General features: G+C 37.1%; 1 protein-coding gene across 2 annotated transcripts in view; it reads right to left on the bottom strand.

The window, feature by feature from the left end:
• KIAA1328 (KIAA1328 ortholog) overlaps positions 1-20,315 on the bottom strand; it is a 170,531-nt gene that overhangs the window by 135,675 nt on the left and 14,541 nt on the right. For both annotated transcript variants that reach the window (XM_057365599.1, XM_057365598.1), the window contains one exon: positions 16,254-16,369. In XM_057365599.1, the coding sequence (XP_057221582.1) occupies positions 16,254-16,369 (116 nt within the window). The remainder of the gene's footprint in view (positions 1-16,253; positions 16,370-20,315) is intronic.

Below are 20,315 nucleotides of genomic sequence, written 5' to 3'. Positions count from 1 at the left end.
CACTATAAATCCTGTTTTAATTTTTGCATATAACAGTTTATTTCACCAAACCATTGTCTGTTCAAGGCTATAAAAACTGTGGGAGACTCCTTTTGTAAATRAATCTTAATCAAAATTTATTTTGAGCATTGGTGTATTTTCCAATACTCCTAATGTAGGCTTTTCACAGAGCAARGCATATAGCATTCAACATTCTGCAGAATAAACTACAGCAAAATTGATGTTGTGGCAATAGAGGCTACATCTCTATTAAACTTACAGAACAAGAAGCCAACTGAGTTTTAAATAAGACAACRCACCACATGGGTATACTAGGAGTCTCATGTCTGTCAGCAAGTCTGCTCTGARCTGACCAGGGCTCTGACAGATGATTTGGTATGCAAGTTCATTAGTGAATCTGTCCACACTCTGTACCTTTCATACTGGAGTTCTGTCAGGCCAATGAAAACAACCTGACAAACATCTTGCARTGCAACACCATCCCTCTATGTATCTGTTTTATTAATGTGCATTCAGTGCAGTTTAATGTATGAAAATGTTACAGTGAATTATWCTCCTGCTATCAGAGACTTATCTTGGCACTCGGCTTGATATTACATTTGATTCTCAAATTGGCTCTGTAAACATGAAACTGTTATGTCCATAGCCCATAACAAAAAAAAGTGTTTTCATGATGATTGTTCTGATGTAAAAGTTTACAAGCATGGAAGAACTACTGTCCATTACTCAGACGACTTTAGAAGACTCACTCTGCTTCAGATAAAATTGGCATCAAAGAACCCAAACCCCAAAGATGAATAACAAACTTTAACRAATTCCAGGGTAAAAGTATCCARTATAATAAACTAGCACTACTAACTYAGTTTCTCCATTCTTTGTATATTTGTTACTATATGAGTGACAAAAAAATGGGAGATGAGCAGGAAAAAAAAAGAAATATTGTGTGCATTCACATAAATTTATAGCTGAGTCTCCTCAGGAGAGAATTATTCCATGTGCTGCACTCACAATCTGTGTTGTGACTGGCTGCTGCACTCCTCTCAGGACAGGCCCACATTACAGGCACACAAGGCAATATCTGAGCACATCAGCTGCAGGCCCACCCGAAGCATCTGATGGCAAATGCCACAAGGACCAAGGCAGGCAAGGCAAACACTGCCAAGGGTGAGAGGAAGGATTGAGCAAACTGGCCTCCAGCACATCTCTCCAAGGAGTTCAGCACMGCTTGGACTGCATGGGCAGCATGTGGGTCATCACTTATCTTTGTTATTTAGGAAGGATATCAGAAAGCCTCACAGATAACATCCAGAAGCCATGATGTTGTCATGGAATAGGAACTGCAAGACATTATTGCTTGTTCTCTTTGTGTGATGTAACAGCGTAACTGCAGTCCACAAGGGAGGGAAATGCTTTTCCTCCATGCAGCTGCCCAAAGAAACTCTACAAAGGCCAATATGTGCCTTCCCTTGAAACCTCCTGCCTGCTCCTAMATCCATACTTCTCCTTACTAAAAATGATTTTCAATGACAAGCAGACATTAAAAAATAATATTAAATTATTTATAAATTTAATATAAATTTATTTATATATTAAATAATATTCCAAAATAATACAAACTGAATCAATGTATAGCAAAAMCACAACTGTTTCAAAACACACAGCATTGAAAAAGAGACTCACATTAAGCAACACACTTTAAAGACAGACTAATTATCTTCCAGGAAAATTTGGGGAATATACTATATTATCCTAACTTCCTGAATAGAAAGTCTCTTTCCTAGGGAATAAAGTTTCATATCATCTAGCAAGCAGATCTAAAGAGTGGAAAAGAGTTTATGTATAATCTCACATACTTTTCATGAACCTTGTAACTTCTGGCAGATTTAATAATCTTCCATAAGTCTCCAGATTTCACAAGTCCTATTAAAATAAAATTCTTGACATTAAAAGAAAGAGGAAGTGGAAGAGCACCTTAAGCAATGCAGTATGGACAGAGGGGAGAGCAAAGGGAAAGAACCAGTCTYTATTACAGCTCACAAACACATTTTRGGTTGCTCTTGAGGCCAAAAGATATCAAAGAGACAAAATACCCTGATTCAGCATGCCCACAGTAATTTTATATCAAAACTGTGAAYTGAAGTGCAAAGCTCCTGCAATTCAAGTTACTCACACTTTAATTAAACTTCACTTAATTTGAAGGACCATCAGAAAATAACTCATTCAATAGCATATTAAATGCAGAGCTTTCCTTTTGTATGTTTTCTATGTAATGAGGTAAGAGTCTCTTTTTATGTCTACATAGAGCAACAGATATTGCAATGGCAAAGAGCTGCATATCATCCAAAAGAGGGACAGATGTAGACAAAGATTGAGCCCAAATAAACACCAAAGGGCAGCMTTTAGCAACTCTGAATTAATAATCAGTTGTCCTGTAATTTCTTTCAGTATTGTTTCAGCCATGTTTATTTCTTTATGCACATGAAAACTCACAACATGAAAAGCAAATAAAATATAAATCTGYTGCAGATGAAAATCTCAAACCTCTGATTACTTTAAAATTCATAATGCTCGGAAGTAAATCTTGACTTTACTGTGGGCAGCACCGTTCACAATTCTGAGACACCACTAACTACACAGCTAATGCAAACCCATCTACATGATACCTCTTCTCTGAAAATTTAAACCATCCACAGTAGCTCAACGTCCTTGAATAATAAACTCAAGAATACCCACAGTGGTGTCCCCAGCTGTTGATAAAGCACAACTGAACAGGAATCCTAGCAAGAACTGAGAAGACACCTTTGCCATGGGGGAACTCAAGAGGCCCACTTAAAGTCACATCATATTTTGTCTGCTCAGTCATCTCAGTTACTTCAGAGGACCAACCTTTAATCATAACATCCACGTGCAGAATGACCTTTAGGGACGTTCTGTGACACCCAACAGAAGTTTTTCTGCGTAGCTTTGCAAAGAYGAACTTCATCAATAAAGCTTCCATATGCAAGAAAAAGCAAACAAATCCCAATTAGTACACATTGCTGTCCTGACTTTGCTAAGCTTTCTGACCTTTCAGTCATACAACCCTTCTCAGCCTTATTCAATTTCACCTAGATTTCTAGCCTGTTCTAATCCAGAAGCCAAGACTTCCCATCATTCATATAATAAGAAGTGAAACTTCTCTCACTTTGTCCTCTTTTCCCTTTGAGAGGGAGAATGTCTATTGCTCTAATCCCTTCTACATAAACATGAAATAGAGGAAGATCYATTTAAGCAAAACACTGGCACAAGAACAAGCATATTTAAGCTAGCTGTGACTGTGTCTAGCCTGGAAATTAAGAGGTGTCAAAAAAACATTAGAAGCTCTTTTAAAACACTGATCCTTAAAAAACGGCACAGAGGAGAGAACTAACAAATGAACCAAGGCAGATATTTACGGTTTTAGAAACAGAAATATGTTAGGGGAATTGTTTGAAAAAGCCAGAAGGTTCCTGATAGTCATCTGTCCMCTGCAGGATGAGCCAGGAGACTCTCTGATGCATTCAGTGTCTGGTCAGAACAATGAAATTATATTGTTAAAATCTTTGGACTGTCCTGTGGTTGTTTCCAGAAAAGCAACTGTAATATATAACATAAACCTTGCCAACATGAGAGAAGTTCAATATAAACAGTTCATTAAAATCAACTAGGATTCACAGGTTGTGTGTGCATCAGAGCAGATGTACCCAGGAAATAGCCAGATGGGTTTCTAGGGAAACCACGAGCCTTTTTGGATTACCAAAACTAGCCCCGCACTACCMGAGACAATACCAGGCAATCCTTTCCATAATCAAATTTGGCCCTGAAGGTAAGTTCATTTTACTTGCTCCCATAACTTCTCCCCATAGATAATTAGAAACATATTTCTCATTTTTAATTTCCCTCTTTTCAAAGGAAAAATTTATGCAGTAGATTTATTAGCAGGTTAAAGCAAAGAGCAGTGGCAAGTTAAATATGGTTATTTGCACTGAAGCAGAGCAATAAGGCCTCACAGGACTTGTCCAGTTACCTGAAGTGACAGCTGGACATTAAAAGCTGTGCTCACTTGAGTCTTTTTCTGCACGTTATGAGATGATGAGTAACATCTTTAAAGTCATCTAAGGATCTTTAATCAATGTGCCCAGCAATACTTATAGAAACAAAAAACTTCTCCCTKAAGATAATGAAATATGAAGAAATCCACACTGGAAGAGCTACTGTATTATGCACAGCCTGTATTACAAAGGCTGTTAAATGCCACACTTTCATTTTTTATATAATTACTAAAATTCTACTCTCTGAAGAAACTACATAAAAGCAACACACTCATTTCAGTATTCTGTTCTCTGTATGTAAACAAAATTAGACCTGCCAATCTTTGTGACCATAATACATTTTCTTTACCATTTCTTTCATTTTTGCACTTTGGAATAAGCCATATTCCAATTCTCCTCTTGGTTCTTCCTACATGATTTCAAAGTGTCACAGCTCTATGTGCACAAACATGTCAAAAACAATCTCTACAAGAGAGTTACTAAATGCCCAAACTGCACTTTAAAAATTCATTTACGGGACTTCAGAAGACAGCAAGGTGCCACTTTATTGTCAMATTCCAAGCTGAGTTTACAGAACTACCAGGTGGGGAGAAAAAGCATAGCTCTCACTAACAATTACTTAAAATATGCAGAAGTCACAAGGCAAACCTTCACAATGTCATTTTCACATTTCCAAACAGTAACACCAAGTAATTCAGATGGCAAACATGTAGCTTCACRTATCAAAACATGTGCCAATCTACCGAAATGAAATTGTACAGGAATAAGAAAAAGCCTGGCTAACTGCAAACTGCTGAAAGAAAAGAAGCATTGCTAAATCAAACATATTTGAACCTTCCTGGAGATAGGTGAATCCAAAAGAAATAGTCTTGGCTTGGCTACTACATTTAAGCGTAATGATGACTTGGTGGCTTAAAATTCATAGATAAGGATGCCATCATGGCATGCCAACTACTGCCTCAATGCACCTGCACTGGCACCGGGGCAAGACCCAGTCACTGTAAACAACACCACACTCTGGTCTCCAGGTTCACTCAGCTAGGACATTTTGAGAAAGTTTTGATAGCCACAATTGTTTTATTTCATTTTATTCTCACTACTTRGGATATACATCCTTCAGCTGACTCATTTTTTAAATCACTTCAGTACTTAAACTGTCACACTTGACGCATAATCTGACACCACAGAGTCATAGTTTGAATATTTCAGTTCTATTACTTTTAATTCTGTACCAGTTAATCATATTTTATTTAAAGGTAAAATGTTAATCTTCTGATGTTAAAAATCATCATACGTTACCTTTTTATGGTCACATWTTAAAATAAGGATACTTGCCAATTACCTAGAGTCTTCTTTTCAGGATTTAAATGAGACATTGACAAGAGGTCAGCTCAGAATCTCTGCAGTACAACAGTCTGCTCTGCATGCCAGAGGTGATCTCTTTAAAATTTCCAAGTACTTCACTGCTGAAATTAGCACATCTCACCAATTTGCTACTGTACATTGGTGTGTCCTTATTTTAATCTTGAGGAAAAGGTGCACCAAAAAGCCCCTGGCTCCACATTGCTTGCTATAAAGTGGTTGCAYGCCCTATTGCAAGCTCAAAACAGAAATCCTTCAAATATCCAAGGGCTCTCTCTGAGATAATAAAAGCAAATTTTTTGTTKTTGTTTTAATACTGCTACTTCTCATGACTTAAAACACATCTCTGTACGCACCACCAGAATGAGGTCTTASACTGCAAGCACTTCCCCACAGGGATTTTTGTCTCTGTACTTGTCTGCAAAGCAACTAGCAAATTGTTAATCATCTATAATTAAAGACACCATAAGCCCAGAACCCATCAGAATATATCTCCAGTTTGCTCACATAGCCCTTTATGCATAAAATATGCCTTTTCATTTCAGTCCAAATACCTTCTTCTATGTGGGAGCCTCCTCCCAACCTTCTTCTTAGACATGACCAAGAGATGTATTCTTTAACAACCATTTTAAATATAATGTATAAAATACTGTATAAAACAATGTATAAAATAATGTATAAAATAATGAAAATGGCAAATCTTTGTAACAGATGTCAGTCATTCACTTGACCCTAAAATTTTTGGTTTCATTTAAGATTTTCAGAATGTGTCCATGAAATGCAGAATAGCCCAGTGCCACATGTGGCAAGTGAGAAAAAGCAGAAAACTGAGCTGGAGATTCACTGGATTTCCAGGCTCATTCACATGGGTCATGTCTGGCTCATAAGCAACACACTCTGTATCCCAACAGTTACATTTTCCTKGAAGTTGCACTCACCTGCTCTACCTTTAACACTCGACTTGCAATGGTAAGCAAGTCAACCCAAAATAAAGTTCATACAAAAACAGATGCAACATATTAATTTCATTCTTAAAYTGAAGAAAAGCAGTATGGTTTTGGTGGTGATGCTGATTCTATTTATTTAYATTCCATCATTTCTCCATTCAGACCTACAATTATTGGCAACGTTGCTCAGGTTTTGGATGCTCTGCTTGCAGTGTTGACTTCAGTACAAGTATCAAAGCTCTTGCATCCATGTTAAAAAAAGTCAAAACAGTTCATACAACAACTACCATCCACACTTAGTTGGCAGGAGCTCATATACCTCTGCCTGTCAGCAAAACAAAAAAAAAAATTTTAGGTGTACAACAAAAAACCTGACAATAAACAACTCCAAATGCACTTTTTCTGACAAACAGAGTTTAGCAGGTGAAAATACTCCCTCCCTAAACCTTTTTTACAGTGATGCTCTGCTGCCAGGAAAGCCAGTCCATGGACCACTGCCTAGATAGGCAGCTCTATGAGGCTCCATGTCTTACACAGGTGGCAAGCTCAAGGCTACAATTTTTATTTTAACATAATTGCCTTGAATTTTACAAGGCTCTTCCTCCTTCAGGCAGAGGACAGTCTCYCACCCTTCACAATGGAGGTATCTGTTAATACAACATTTGGACRTGGCTAACAGGGGTCAAAGCCAAGTTTAATTTCTTACACATTCTTTAGAATGAAACAAACTATATACTATATCTAAAAAGTGCAGATATGCTTTTTTATTTCTTTTGCAGTTCAGGGGAGGGGGGAGGGAAAAGCATCACTGATTTGTATATTAAAGTGCAAGCATCTGTCCTACTGATGACATTCTAGGGAAGCACATTAGCATAAAATTTAACGATGTCAAATAAGTGGATGTGAAATAGGGACTGCGTAAAGACACTATTTCCAAGCCTGACAGAAACATCACTGTTTAGAAATGCAAATGATACCATTATGTTCAATAATTATATGAAAATATGAACAGTTCAGCATGTTTTCCAGCCCTGATGGCGGTTAATGGGATGTACGCTTATGTAAATAACTACTATTAAAGCTAATGCTGAAAAAAACTAATAAATTCATACTAAAGCAACTGATTTAGTACGCTTTTAAACCCCAGCAGTGCTCACTTATTAGAAAGGAGTGCATTCTTATGTTTAGAACTCATTACTGTTACAAGTCACTGCAACTCCATCAATTACCATGCATTAATGAAAATGGGACACATACAAAAAAAAATTATTGCCTCTCAGCAGTTTTCTTTAAAGACAAAATATAGGGGTATTACCATCACTGGGCCTTGAGGGGAACTTATCAGCAACATAATCCTTATTACTACAACTGTACTCCCTATGCCATAAACCCTGRGGTATTTTTTGTCCCAAGAAGGGGATGACCTTCATGTAAATCTCTTGCCATACACGCAGTGAAAGGGACCATACTGCCATCAGTAAAAGCTTGCCATTTCCACAGTTAAAAATGAATTTAAATAAGCATGTACATACTAGGATCTGAACTGAAAACCATAAATGTGAAATGAAAAATTAGAGCTCCAGAAACTAGACCAAAGAAGGTGTAATGCTAGCAGAACTAAGGATAAAAGGTACATGAAGGAGTCTTCAATGAAGTTCTTGTATCTGGATAAATTCTCTCCAGTTTTACACTTACACTTTTAAGAACCTCCTAGAGAACCATGGAATTAAGACTTTAAGGATGCTATTCATTTGTCTTTGGATGTTTTCTACCATTTCTCAGCATTACTCAAAATTCTTAGACCTGGTTAAACATCACAACTGATAGAGGAAACAAAACCCAGACTGCTGTTATAATAATGAATTCCTAAAGAAATTAAAAGCTGAGATTTACTGAAAGTCTRTAACTCTACAATTAACCCACTTTTATTTTCTAAGTAGTCTATGAAAATGAGATATTAGTGCAACATCCTCTAGATCCTAAGAAGTTTAGCAAGGCTAAAAATGCATTTATATTACTTTGCATTGACTGGGCACTTTCAAATTAGGGACAGATTTGAATAACTTTACAAGACACTATGGRCAAAGAACTGAAGCCAAGTGCAGAAGATTCATGTAGGAAAGTTACCTGTCCAGTCTCAGCTCCTGTAAAACAAGATGGTATTTTGCTATGGGAAGGCACAAACCTGCAAATCTTGACCACCAAAGACAAACTATGAAATCCTACATCAAYAGAAAGGGGCCAAGAAATAGCTCCATTTTTCAGCGTTCTTGAACAGTGATCAAGTTCATAYAGGCCAACGTCCACTGAAAAAGCCAATGTTAAATCACTGCTATTCTTAACCACAACGTACTCCCCCACAGCACAGGGCAAAAATAAAGCCTATCCCAGASTGAAAAAAAATCCAATTTAAAAGCAGGCAGAAAAACAGGGCTTTCAGAGGGCCAGCAGCTCACAGAATACAACGGCAAACACATGATGACAGTCACTGTGACAAATGTTAGATGGGAGAGAGATGGAAGAAAAAAACCCCACAAAACTATCTGATTGCTTTCACTAAATCTCTGTTGAAAGAGAGGCATGAAGTGTTTTGCTATCTAGACCATTAAAACTATTTCATGAGTGAAGGCCACTCTAAAAACAGTAAGACAAATTTGCTACTGATTAATAATAAAGCCATTCATTTTATTCTTCAAATCTAAAGTAATTACAAGCCAGAGCATGGCAAATGGATTTAGAAGAAGCCATTACGTCAGAAGAATCCTTTAAAGAAGAACAGTAATTTAAAAGACTGAACTGAATAATGAACTCTCCTGAACAACAATTATTATGAGATTGATTTATTGAAAGTGTATTTAATTATGCAAGAAATGTTTAAACTTTCCAAAATAGTGCAGGAAGACAGAGAAACCAATAGAAGACTCAGCCCTACGTCCTCATTATAGTTGAGAAGCTGAAGCAGATGGAGAATTCATTTAGTTTAGAAGGATAAAGTACATCAATTTCTCTGAATCCACATTTCTAGTCAATTTGTTACAGTACCAGCTTCAACAATTAATGATCTCATTTTCCCATTTGTGCCTCCTTTTAAAAGATCTCAGTCTTTGTTTCCAAATGAGCAAAATGTCATAAAGAAAAATTAAGTCAAACATCACTTTGAAAGCTCACATGCCTAAAGGCAAATGTTTCAGCAATAACACAGAACCAAGGGTCAAATTCAGCCAGGTAAGCAGCCTGGTCAGTTCAAGCATCTGGAAAAAGAAGAAAGATCTGCCTTTCACCTGAGACACTTAAACAGACCAGTATGACTTCTAGAGGGAATTTTTTTTGCCTKAACTTCTTGGCATTTTCTTATAATACCTGATATTGATATATGAGATTGCCATGGCTGAAGGCACACTTCCAATGACAGGTGTCTCCTGTTTAGTTTAGATTGGGGCAGCCCCTCATCATATCCAGTTGTGACATGCCCATCACGCAGTTAACATAGATAATACCATAACTCAGTGCTTCAGACACTCAAAGCCAGGAGRCAGGCTGGCTGTCTACCCGTGATTATCAACAATCTGGCAGAGCAGAACACCAGCTCTTGCTCCATCAGAACATTCAAATCAAATCAGTAGCACCAGGTACAAATCACCACAGAGTAAAAATGTCATGAAACATAGGAGATGAGACAACACTACTAGCCCTCAACACTCACGGAAACCCCAAAATTTTATACAAGAGCTGTTGGGTGGGAAAATCTCCTCTTCAGTCAGACATACACAGAACACCCCTGGTATAAAACACAGAGCAAATCTGCTTCTCCCATTTCACAGCTGTATTTCTATGCTGACAGTACCATCTCCCAGACAATCCTGCACCACTGAGTGGTGCAGGATTCAGGGCAAACAAGCCTGTCCAGCTCATATTCTATAGAAGCTGTTGTTGACTGCTTGGATGCTGCCTGCTGATTCCAGGTATTTTCATTACATGGACAGTGTGGCTAGATTGTCTTCCAAGCACTAACTAGGATTAAGCACAGAAAGCTTTAAATGAATCTCCATGCATTGATCCATTTGAACACTCAACATTACACTATGTTTCACCTTGTTTTAGTTTAAAAGTTCATGAAAAATTCAAAATATCTTATTTACCCAATAGTCCTTGACTGATTCTTCCACATTTAAGTTCGTAAATACATACATTATTTAGCCTAGACTGCAGTTACAGAATAGCATATAAATATTCAGGGACTTTTTAATAAGTGCAGCTTTTTTTCAATAGACTACAATGGTTGCTTAGAAACATTTGCTAGTAGGATACCTGAAATAACAGTAAAAGAAACACCTTCAAAGAGTGAAGTAGTTGCATAAAATGGAAGAAAGGAGCAAATACGTATTTTCCATTCTCCTCACACACCTTCAAACAAATTACAATGCACAAGAAGACATATAGTATGCATTTATATATGAAAAATAGAAAGGGAAAAAACTTAAAATGATAAGCTAGGGGAGCCAAGTTAAGAAATAAAAGAAAAATAATGATGGTCATTTCAAACTCTCAGTTCATAACTTGTCAGAAACTATACCATCAGGAACAGACTAGGCCAAAGTTAATCTCTAAAACTGTTACTAAGATTTAAATAAATAGCCTGACTTCCAAAAGCACAAGTTTCCTGCAAATTTGCTTTTATACAGAAATTTTCTTCTTGCCTTTTTTTGGGGGGGGGGAGTGGGGGGAAGGAGTGGGAGAACAGCAAGGTAGGGACCCATTTTCACACACAGATGTTTAAGTCCAGTGTTAATACCCATGCCCCACCTCCCATGGACTGTGCTATCACATTTTGATTTCAGACTGTCCCCACGCCAACAGCAGCCCTGGGGAGGCGCACACACACACACACACACACACAGATCCACCACGCAGAACACTGGGACCACACATCAGACAAAACACATGGCCAAAGCCTTTCTGTGCAAGACCTTCTTTGTTACTTCACCTGTGATGACAATTTCATGGGTCCAATTAAAAAAGAAAAGGAAGTAGAAGTGCTCACATTTTCAGAAAATCGAATTTAACATTACAGAGAAAAAAAGACAGAACCAGCAAGTAAATTCTTTACTCTGATACCTCCTTTTCTACCATTTTGTTCTTTGCATTAAGCAAGGCAGTAACTCTTTTTCTTCTGAAAAATATTACTAATTTTATATTAACACAGTAAGATATGAAAAGGAGAAAATATGTAAGTGGTCTTAATTTATGCATGCAAGACTAATGTAATGAACAGTACTATGGCAAAACCAAAAGCATTTTATTAAAGTCTCTAGATAATGCTTATAAAGCTCATTATTCTTCCAGCAAATTAATATTCTATGTCTCACTAACACTATAAGCAAATGAACTGTTTTAGATAAATTAATATTCATGTTAACTGCATGCAAAACCAACTAATTAAGTAGTTCTGTAATATTAAGGACATATGTAAACAGAGTCTGTGATCAATTTTAAGGCTAACCAAGTAAATCATATAGGATTTGTTGTATGAATTTGGCTGGGTCTTCAGCATTCTGGTCTACTGGGAGGTGTCCCTGTCCAGAGGGGCTGGATTTGGACCTAGACGATATTTCAGTAAGTCTATGTTCAGTCAGAAGATAATTCCAACATAAAACCTTAAATCACCCAGGTACATTTTAAATATGAACCAAAACAGCAGTTTAGTATAGCTGATTAGTTTAAATTTACAAAAAGAAAAGAAGTTCATATTAAACAGAATCTCTTCTTCCCTTTACTTGCCTATTCTTTGTCTACATAATAATAATTCAAACACAGCTTAGAATTCAATAACCAATTTCTAAAATTTTAAGAAGTTTCCTCTTTACCTATTAATAAATCTTCACAGAAATGTTAATGGTGCTTTTTCTTCTTCATTTATGCAACACTATCACATTTACATGAAAAAAATCTCTAATGGTGATAACAAGAAAAGCTAAAGACCACAACATAATTTCTTTGAGCTATGAAGTATCAGTAGTATTTGTTACTTAATTATCTCATTATAATTCTTTTCCTRTGACATCTATCATGACAGTATTGGGACATCTTACAAAGGACAGTTTCCTGATTGTAAAATTAAATTATATTTGGGACCTAAATTAATAATAGGTGCCTGAAAATACATCAGGAAAGAAAAAGGAAAGCCRGAAGCTTTTCTATTAACAGCTCCTAGCAGAAGTGTAAAAAGAAGCAACACACATAGTCTAAGTGCATAACATGGTGCACACACATCCCTTACCGTGAAAATGTAAACAAAATAACACAAACAAGGACAAGGAAGTTTCAAATTACACACTCTAAAGTCAATGCTGTAATTTAGACTGCCACTAGAAGCAGTTTAGTCACCCAGAATGTATTCACACAGCAGCAAAAACAACACAAATACCAAGAGTGGATACTAAAGAAGACACCAAAAGGAGGTTACACACACAAGCTCAATCCCAAATTCTGTTTCACAAGTTCAGAGAGTGATTGAATACCACTGAACAGACACATCCCTTCCTGCATCAGCTGTCTCACAATCATTTGATTGATCCTAGGTCACCTGCCACCACCCTGGCTCTTATTAACCCTGACTGCTTATACCAAACATTTCTGAACCCATCAGTCACAGGCTTTTGTTGCTTTCACATCAGTCATGTCCCACCCAAYTTCCTTTCCCAAGTCTTTCTTTCCAGACAGGTTTTAGATCTCACTTACCCATTACACACTCTATTTACATTTTCCACCTCTATCTTTTAATTACACCTCACTTTCAGAAAGTGATATTTTTCCCATCACTTTCTCATCTTTACAATTGTAAGATGCTTTCTTTGTGGAAGGCATCAAAAGAATRGGAACTGCTGTTACTGGACGATGCAGTTTAGCCCAACGGGGCAAATTTTAGTAAGAACAGCAAGAGATGTCATCCCAGCATGCATACCTTAACACCACTAAATGCCACATCTAAGAACAGCAGCACTAGAACTTTCCAGTTTATTATAAGGAAAAGAATTTATAACAAGCAAAAAAAGTTTTGATCCTCTTTTGGTTTTGGAATTGCTTGAAACACTTTGGAGCAAGCTTCTTTTGGAAATAAGTCAGTCTAAAACGTAAACCAAGAAAAGAAAAAAAAAGAAAAACCAAGCAAAAATATCTACTTTGGACCAATTATAAGACAAGATGATAGGTCTAATTACTGCTTTAGGAAGAAAGTGTAGATCAGCTGATGTCTTGATATCCCTAATCTTCCTTAATTCTGTGATACTAAGTATTTGGCAACCCTAACAATAGGCTGGRCTATTCATGGTTCACAGCATGTTCATCAGAGGTATTCTCCATTAACAGCATGCSCTAGTATTAAGTACTCAATTTTCAAAGTTTCAGCTGCTAAGGAAGGATAGAATTGACTTTTAAATCTGCATGAAACTTTAGTGGTTGTTCCCTGGCCAGAGAGCATTGAGCAGCTCCAAAGMAAATGTCAGCTTGGGTTGGAGACAGATGTTGTTCTTTAAACGATAAAGACTAAAGACTAAAGTAACTGCTAGGTTACTCAAAGCTTTGTAATGAGATCATTGCATCCCACCCATTCCCCTACCCCCCAAAGTTTCTGTAATTGTTCATCAGCAACAAATTTGAACAGAGGGATCCTCACAGCTTCTCAGGCAGAAAAACCAACCACAACAAAATACAGATGTCTTTTCCTCAAAGAAGGGATTTCAAGCACCAAACTATTTCTCATGCAAGAATCTCAAGGAAAAACGAAACAACAAAAATACATTTTGTCAAAAAAAACCAAAAAAAAAACCACACACTCCCCATGCTAAGTGAAACGCTTTAGAAGTTGAAGCTGCATTTTGCTGGATAGCAGCAGTTATATCAGAAGCACCAATTTATTACTGCAGGGTCGTTTTAAATACCGCAGTAAAGAAAGTAATCTTATAGAGAATAAATCAGCTATGTGGGAAAAAAAAAAAAGGTAAAATTGATTTTAACAGAATTGAAGATTTTTTCTTATGGTATTATATGCCTGATATCTTATTCGCAAGTGGACACTACAAACCAGAAGAACTTAAAAGAATTTCAAGTTGCTGTACTTGAAACAGCCATCATCTGTATTCAGCCTCAGCAAGGCTAAATATGTTTCTACTATTCCTTGTCTCTGCAACAAGCTTTAAAAAATTAACTGATCAGAGTTACACTGAAGATCCTGAATCATTCATGTATGATAGGCAAGTATTGCAGCAGTTAAAATTACATTGTTCTAAATTATAACCTTGTTTTATATATCTAGGTTTTACAGAGTTTTATGAAGTGTAAAATTGCATGCATTAACCTTCTGCCATGTCTACCAGACTTCTGGAAAAGTATTCATGCTTGTGCAATCTACTTTTGGTAAAGAAAAAAAAGTAATGGGAAAAAACCCAAACAAAAAAAAAAAACCAAGCAAGCATGTCTGCTTTCCAGTAGCCAAATAAACCTCAAATATGAATTAGTGAAAGCTTTATGTGGATAAATTTCGGRAAAAAAAACAGGAACATGCATTCCACCTATATTCACGAGCTGACTGAATACATAAGATGTAATATACAACAAAATACTGGCTTCAGTGAAATCATTGTCAAAGAGCTGTTGTCACATCTAATGACTCTTGAAATACCTCAAATCTAAYATTTTCCAGTAACTGTTCATGGCCAGCTAAGTTTGTTGACAAGTATATTATTTAGTACAAATACACAAAATTCTTTCTAAAAAAAGTCACACTGTACTACAAGCAATGTTGTGGGTCATYGAGGGCAATGCCCTGCTGACAGATACCACACCTCACTGAATGCCTTTCCTAAGCCAAGTAAGTTCCATTATGAAGRAAGCACTTGTTTTGTTAAGCTTCCCAGTGCCAAACTGTAAAATAGGATTGCCCGAATTTTCAAGAACCCTCCTCTACATTCATGTTTCAGTTTTTGAATCATCTCTATTTATTTCTGTTCCAACACAGGTTCATAGCTTGAACAGCCCCTTTTTGTCACCAATTTCATTTTTAACTAGAACAAGGGATGGCTCAAGACTGAAAACAGTACTGGACACTGGGCTCCATCATGCTTTTTAAAACAGCATTACTGCCCTCTCTACCGGAAATGCAGCTCCTGCTGAATCACACACTACTTGCTTTGCCTGTGGTTGCAGTCTCTTCCACATCCCACTGTGGTCAACAATTAGCCCTCTGAGAAATTTAACAACAAYGCTTCCATATCAGAGATTTGGAAGAGAAATGAACAATAGAATTTTGAAAAGGTCTGCCACACCACAGAAAGGAAAATTGCTGCAATAGTGACTTTGCATGTGGTATTCCAGGACTGGGACTAAGCATATGCAGCTTAAAAAAATGCAAGTCACAGTCTGCAAGAAAAGAGAATCTGCCAACTGTTTTTATAAACAAACAAAAAACCAAACCAAACAAAATGTCTAAGATAGCTTATATGCATTTAGTGTAGATTGTCTTTTTCTGGACATGGAAAGAAATGGAATACCATGCAAGTTTTTGGATCTAAATTACAACCACCTAACAGAATTAATTTTAAAAAAAATAAAAATCTATAATCATATTTTAATATGTAAATTCCTTATTGTCATTTTTAGTTGACAAATATCTATTTCATAGCAAAACAACATCATAGGAACAGCTGGATGGCAGTTTTAAGCTCAAATGAACCAGTGTCACATGCTGACAAGTCATCTCTCTGATTGCTTTTGAATGGCAGCACATGCAGATTTATTCCATGCCATAAATTARAACAATTATTTCTCTGTACTTCACTTTTTGTTTCAGTGAGCCATTGCACATATTTTTAAAGGATATCTTCCCTTTCCTTGATGATGAGTTCATTCTGCTCCTCTAGCTGTCTGATCTTCTTCTCAAACGACTCCTGTTCAGCTTTCAGTCGTTCTTCCGTCACCTCTTTTTCTTCACTTACCCTGAAAAGAATTTGAGAAAAATAAAATATATGTCCATAACCACAGTGCCTGACTTCCAACTCCTCCAGCACTGTGGAGGTGAATGGATAAAATCCTCTCCACCCTTAAGCAGCTAAGCTCCTCACAATGTTCAACATTGGTAACAATATATGTTAATATATTACACTGGAAGATGCATATGACTTTATGGAATAGATTTTTTTTTTTTTTCAAAAACACTGGTCTCAGTAGAGTACATTAATGGGCAGCATGGAAGAATAAAGTAAGGACCCAAACCCACAATTAGGTTGTGCAGTCTGATTCCCTGTAGCATAATGAAGATTCACTGGTATCTTTACAAAGCTAGGGCACGAAGACAGAAAACTCAGATGGGAGAGCTTAGCTGACAAGACAGGAAGGAAATTCTGGATAACTTTTCAGKTTCTTCATATGTAAACTAATCCTTCTTTCACCTTTACTGGTCAAATACAAGTCCAGGAAAGAATCATTTTTCTTGTTAGCTTTCTCCAAACAAAACAGTTTGTCYTTTTCTGAGGATTTTCAAATATCAAGCTGCAGGAGTAAATTTTCCTTTCTGTCTGGGGCATGGCACCCTGTATCTTGCTGCTCAGTGTAAATAATTGGMTCAAGATTAAAAGATGACAATGTGAGAAAGGCTTACAATGATCATTTATTCTGCACCTCAAGAGCAGGCTGTAAAAACAATTATTTTGGTATCACATAGGCAAGAAGATCATTATGCACAGATAATCCTGTAACTATGCAAAAAAACATGGCTTGGAAATCTACAGAACCAAGGCATGGTTCTATAAAAGCTCCATAAAATTATTAAGTAATTAGCTTAGACTAATARATACTATTGCTCTGCACTTAGGCAATTTCTGTTGCTGAAGGCTCTTAAAGTTCAGTCTTATGATGATGAAACAGCTGCCACAACATAGGTGACAGGAGATCAAAGCAATATAACTTTCAGAAAACTCCAATTTTAACTTCCTTTAAGTGGAACAACCTTATAAAGAGGAGAAAAAAAAMASRAAWWWTTTATACATATAGATAYATATAAAAGCATTAGACTAACCCTYMCACTCATTCCATCAGACTCTCTCATATTCTTAATAGAAAGTTCCCTTCACGGACTGAGCCATACATTTGATATCAWGGTTTCCCTTAAGAGGGCACAGATTTGTTTTGATCTTCCAGTGGAAAAGTCATAAATATCACAAATGGGTCAGTCCCCTGGAGACAAGCATTATTCCCCAACTCCAAGATCAACCCACAGCCCTTTCCATATCAGCTCAAGCAGACTGCACAAAGTTGGAAATAATAATACTGAAACTYACACTTTTTCTCTACAAACCTAGAGGGAGACAAACAACAGATACAGTATAATCAAGTTCTCTAAATTAGGGCAGTTTGAAAGCTTGGATCAAACTATTAATTGGAAAGTTTCTAAATTACCAGAAAAAAAAAGCCACAGATTCAGTGTAAAAACATTCTTCTAGTCATATGCCCATGGTCTTATTTACAACCCTGGCCCTGGCCTGGGAAGGTGTGATGCGTTCAACCTGTTCCTAGGTCCTTCTCCACTCACAGGCTGTCAAAAGGGTTCTGCACASAGCATTAAAGAAATGTGGTAAAGGGAATCACCTGTATCAACTCTGGACACACACCAACACTTCTGCACTCCTTCACTAAGCAGGCAACAAACTTTTGAGGAATGTCTACTACACACCCTTGCTCCCAGATGCAGAAACAGCCACAAGATGCAGACAGAGGCCTTCACATCTAACCATGGCCCATTTGTTTTCTCCAAGTCCAATGCAAGCACCTCAATGACTACAGCATATRTGACATTCCTTCACAAAACCAGTGAAAGATGGAAAAATTAAAAAAATCAATCAGAAAACCACAATGAAGATAGTAATGACCCTGTGGATGACAGACAGGAAGGAAACAAGAGCTGGGAAGTGAACTGGAAAGGAAGGAAAGGACAACTATCATCTCCAGGAGATTATGAAAGGAAGGAGGCTTGCTCAGTAACATGCAGGAGWGATGCTGCATGAGACAAAGGTTTGGGGCAACTGAAATGCAGGGCTATGCTGGCACCCAATAACACTAAAAAAAACTGAGCAACAGTATAAGAAAATAAGGTATGAAAGAACAGAGCACTAGAGATATCAGACTAAACTTMGCAGGCTTTACTCATCTCTAGATTCTATGATTTGTGCTTGTATCAGTGTGCATCACATTCACGTGCCGTGTTTGTATTTAACACAGATCACAGCAAGCTGTCACACTCCCAGACACATGAATATATTGTGCCACATATCTTATGCAGTAAATGACTGAGAACAGTAAGTGATCTTAGAAGAAATGTGGCAGTATGTGTTTATGTATCACAAAGTAGGAGACAGACCATAAAGGGCAGGCAAGACACAAAAGACGGTTACTCACAGGAGGTGGCAAAAGGAAGTTAGAGGAAAGGAATACAAGAATGTCATCAGATTATGCTGGATTTATGTCACTTCCTATAAAGAGCTCAGTGAGTTTTTTTTTTTTACATACTTTTTTCTTTGCCTTCTGGCAGTGAAGAACAGATTATTTTTAACAGAACTATGGAGGGCTTCACTGATGCTGCACAAAAACATTACAAGGCTAATATAATGCACCTCAACAGTATTTTTACCCTCTGTTCACCCACTTAGGACAGAAAAGAGCAGCAAAAGAATGAAGGCACAACTACAGAGGGCAAAACTGCTCCACTGAGCAGCATGCTGGTATCCAGCTCCATTGTTCTTGCATAGAGGATCAAACAGAGCACTGACAGCTAAGAGCAAAGATGATGAATCAGTAGAACTATTCCTGCCATTCAGAGTCTGCAATATCTCCTTGCATGCAATTCATGTTCACCTACCTTGTGACATAGGCCAGGCACCATCTTTGTTCAAGATTTGTTTTAAATTCAACAGTTCAGAGCCTATAAAATTCTAGATGCATTTAAATAAATATTTTAATTTTATTTGACAGGAGTCTCTTTAGAAAAACTCTATTGCAAATATATTGACTAAAAGCCCTCCAAAGACATCAGCCTTAGGGTTAAAATTAATTCCTAGTTTACCAGTTCCAATTATTTTTGTGTGCCCCTAAGTCCACTGCTGATACTAGTATTTCTGTCTGATCTGAAAAAGGAGTTGATCAAGGAGTTTGCTGATGACACTGACTCATTCCACTGAGTAAGCAGGACTGATGCTCTCCAGGTGGAATTTTTGAAGCACTGCACAAGTCAACAGCACTTCAAGTTTTATTTGCTTAATGAAAAACTGACATGCACAAGAAAGAGTCATGATAATACTCTCATCAACACCACACTAGGGACAGAACTCAGCTCTTTCTGACTGAAGGCAGAGTTGAAAAAGCAAATGAAAAACAGCATCTTCTAATTTTTAAGATTTTTAAAAGATGAGCTTTTACCAAGAGAAACCTGAAGTGCATTAAGAACACTGCATCTCAGCTAGTTAAGACAGAAGACAAACAAGACAAAAAAAAAAAAAAATAAGAGATATAGACAGTGGAAACTTCACTGTACTCCTTGGGCGCACCCACCTTTTACAAAGCACTAACCTGGTATTAGCCTGCTGACTAGCAAGGCCATTATTGAAAACCACAAGTTTTATTTCCAGCCAAAGAATGGCATCTGGTAAGACCACTATATGAGAAAGAAAACCAAGCAAGGGCCAAGATAAAACCATCATGTATAGCCTAGAACATAGATATTTTGAAATGAAACCAGGTATCCCAACTGAAGGAGCGCTGGAAAAGACAGAAACAAAATTTCTAAGGATCAGGGTTCACAAATCTGATACGTTTTACTCAAGTATCATGKGCAGTTTGTACATACCAGAAAAAAAGATTTAAAAAAAAAGCTATGGGCCCAAAACGTAATTGA

The sequence above is a fragment of the Malurus melanocephalus genome, unplaced genomic scaffold, assembly GCF_030028575.1.
Source record: "Malurus melanocephalus ecotype Western Australia unplaced genomic scaffold, MMel_1.1 scaffold_55, whole genome shotgun sequence".
In the NCBI taxonomy this organism is placed as follows: domain Eukaryota; kingdom Metazoa; phylum Chordata; class Aves; order Passeriformes; family Maluridae; genus Malurus; species Malurus melanocephalus.
The sequence above is the reverse complement of the archived record's forward strand: the minus strand, read 5'-3'. Positions and strand labels throughout refer to the sequence as shown.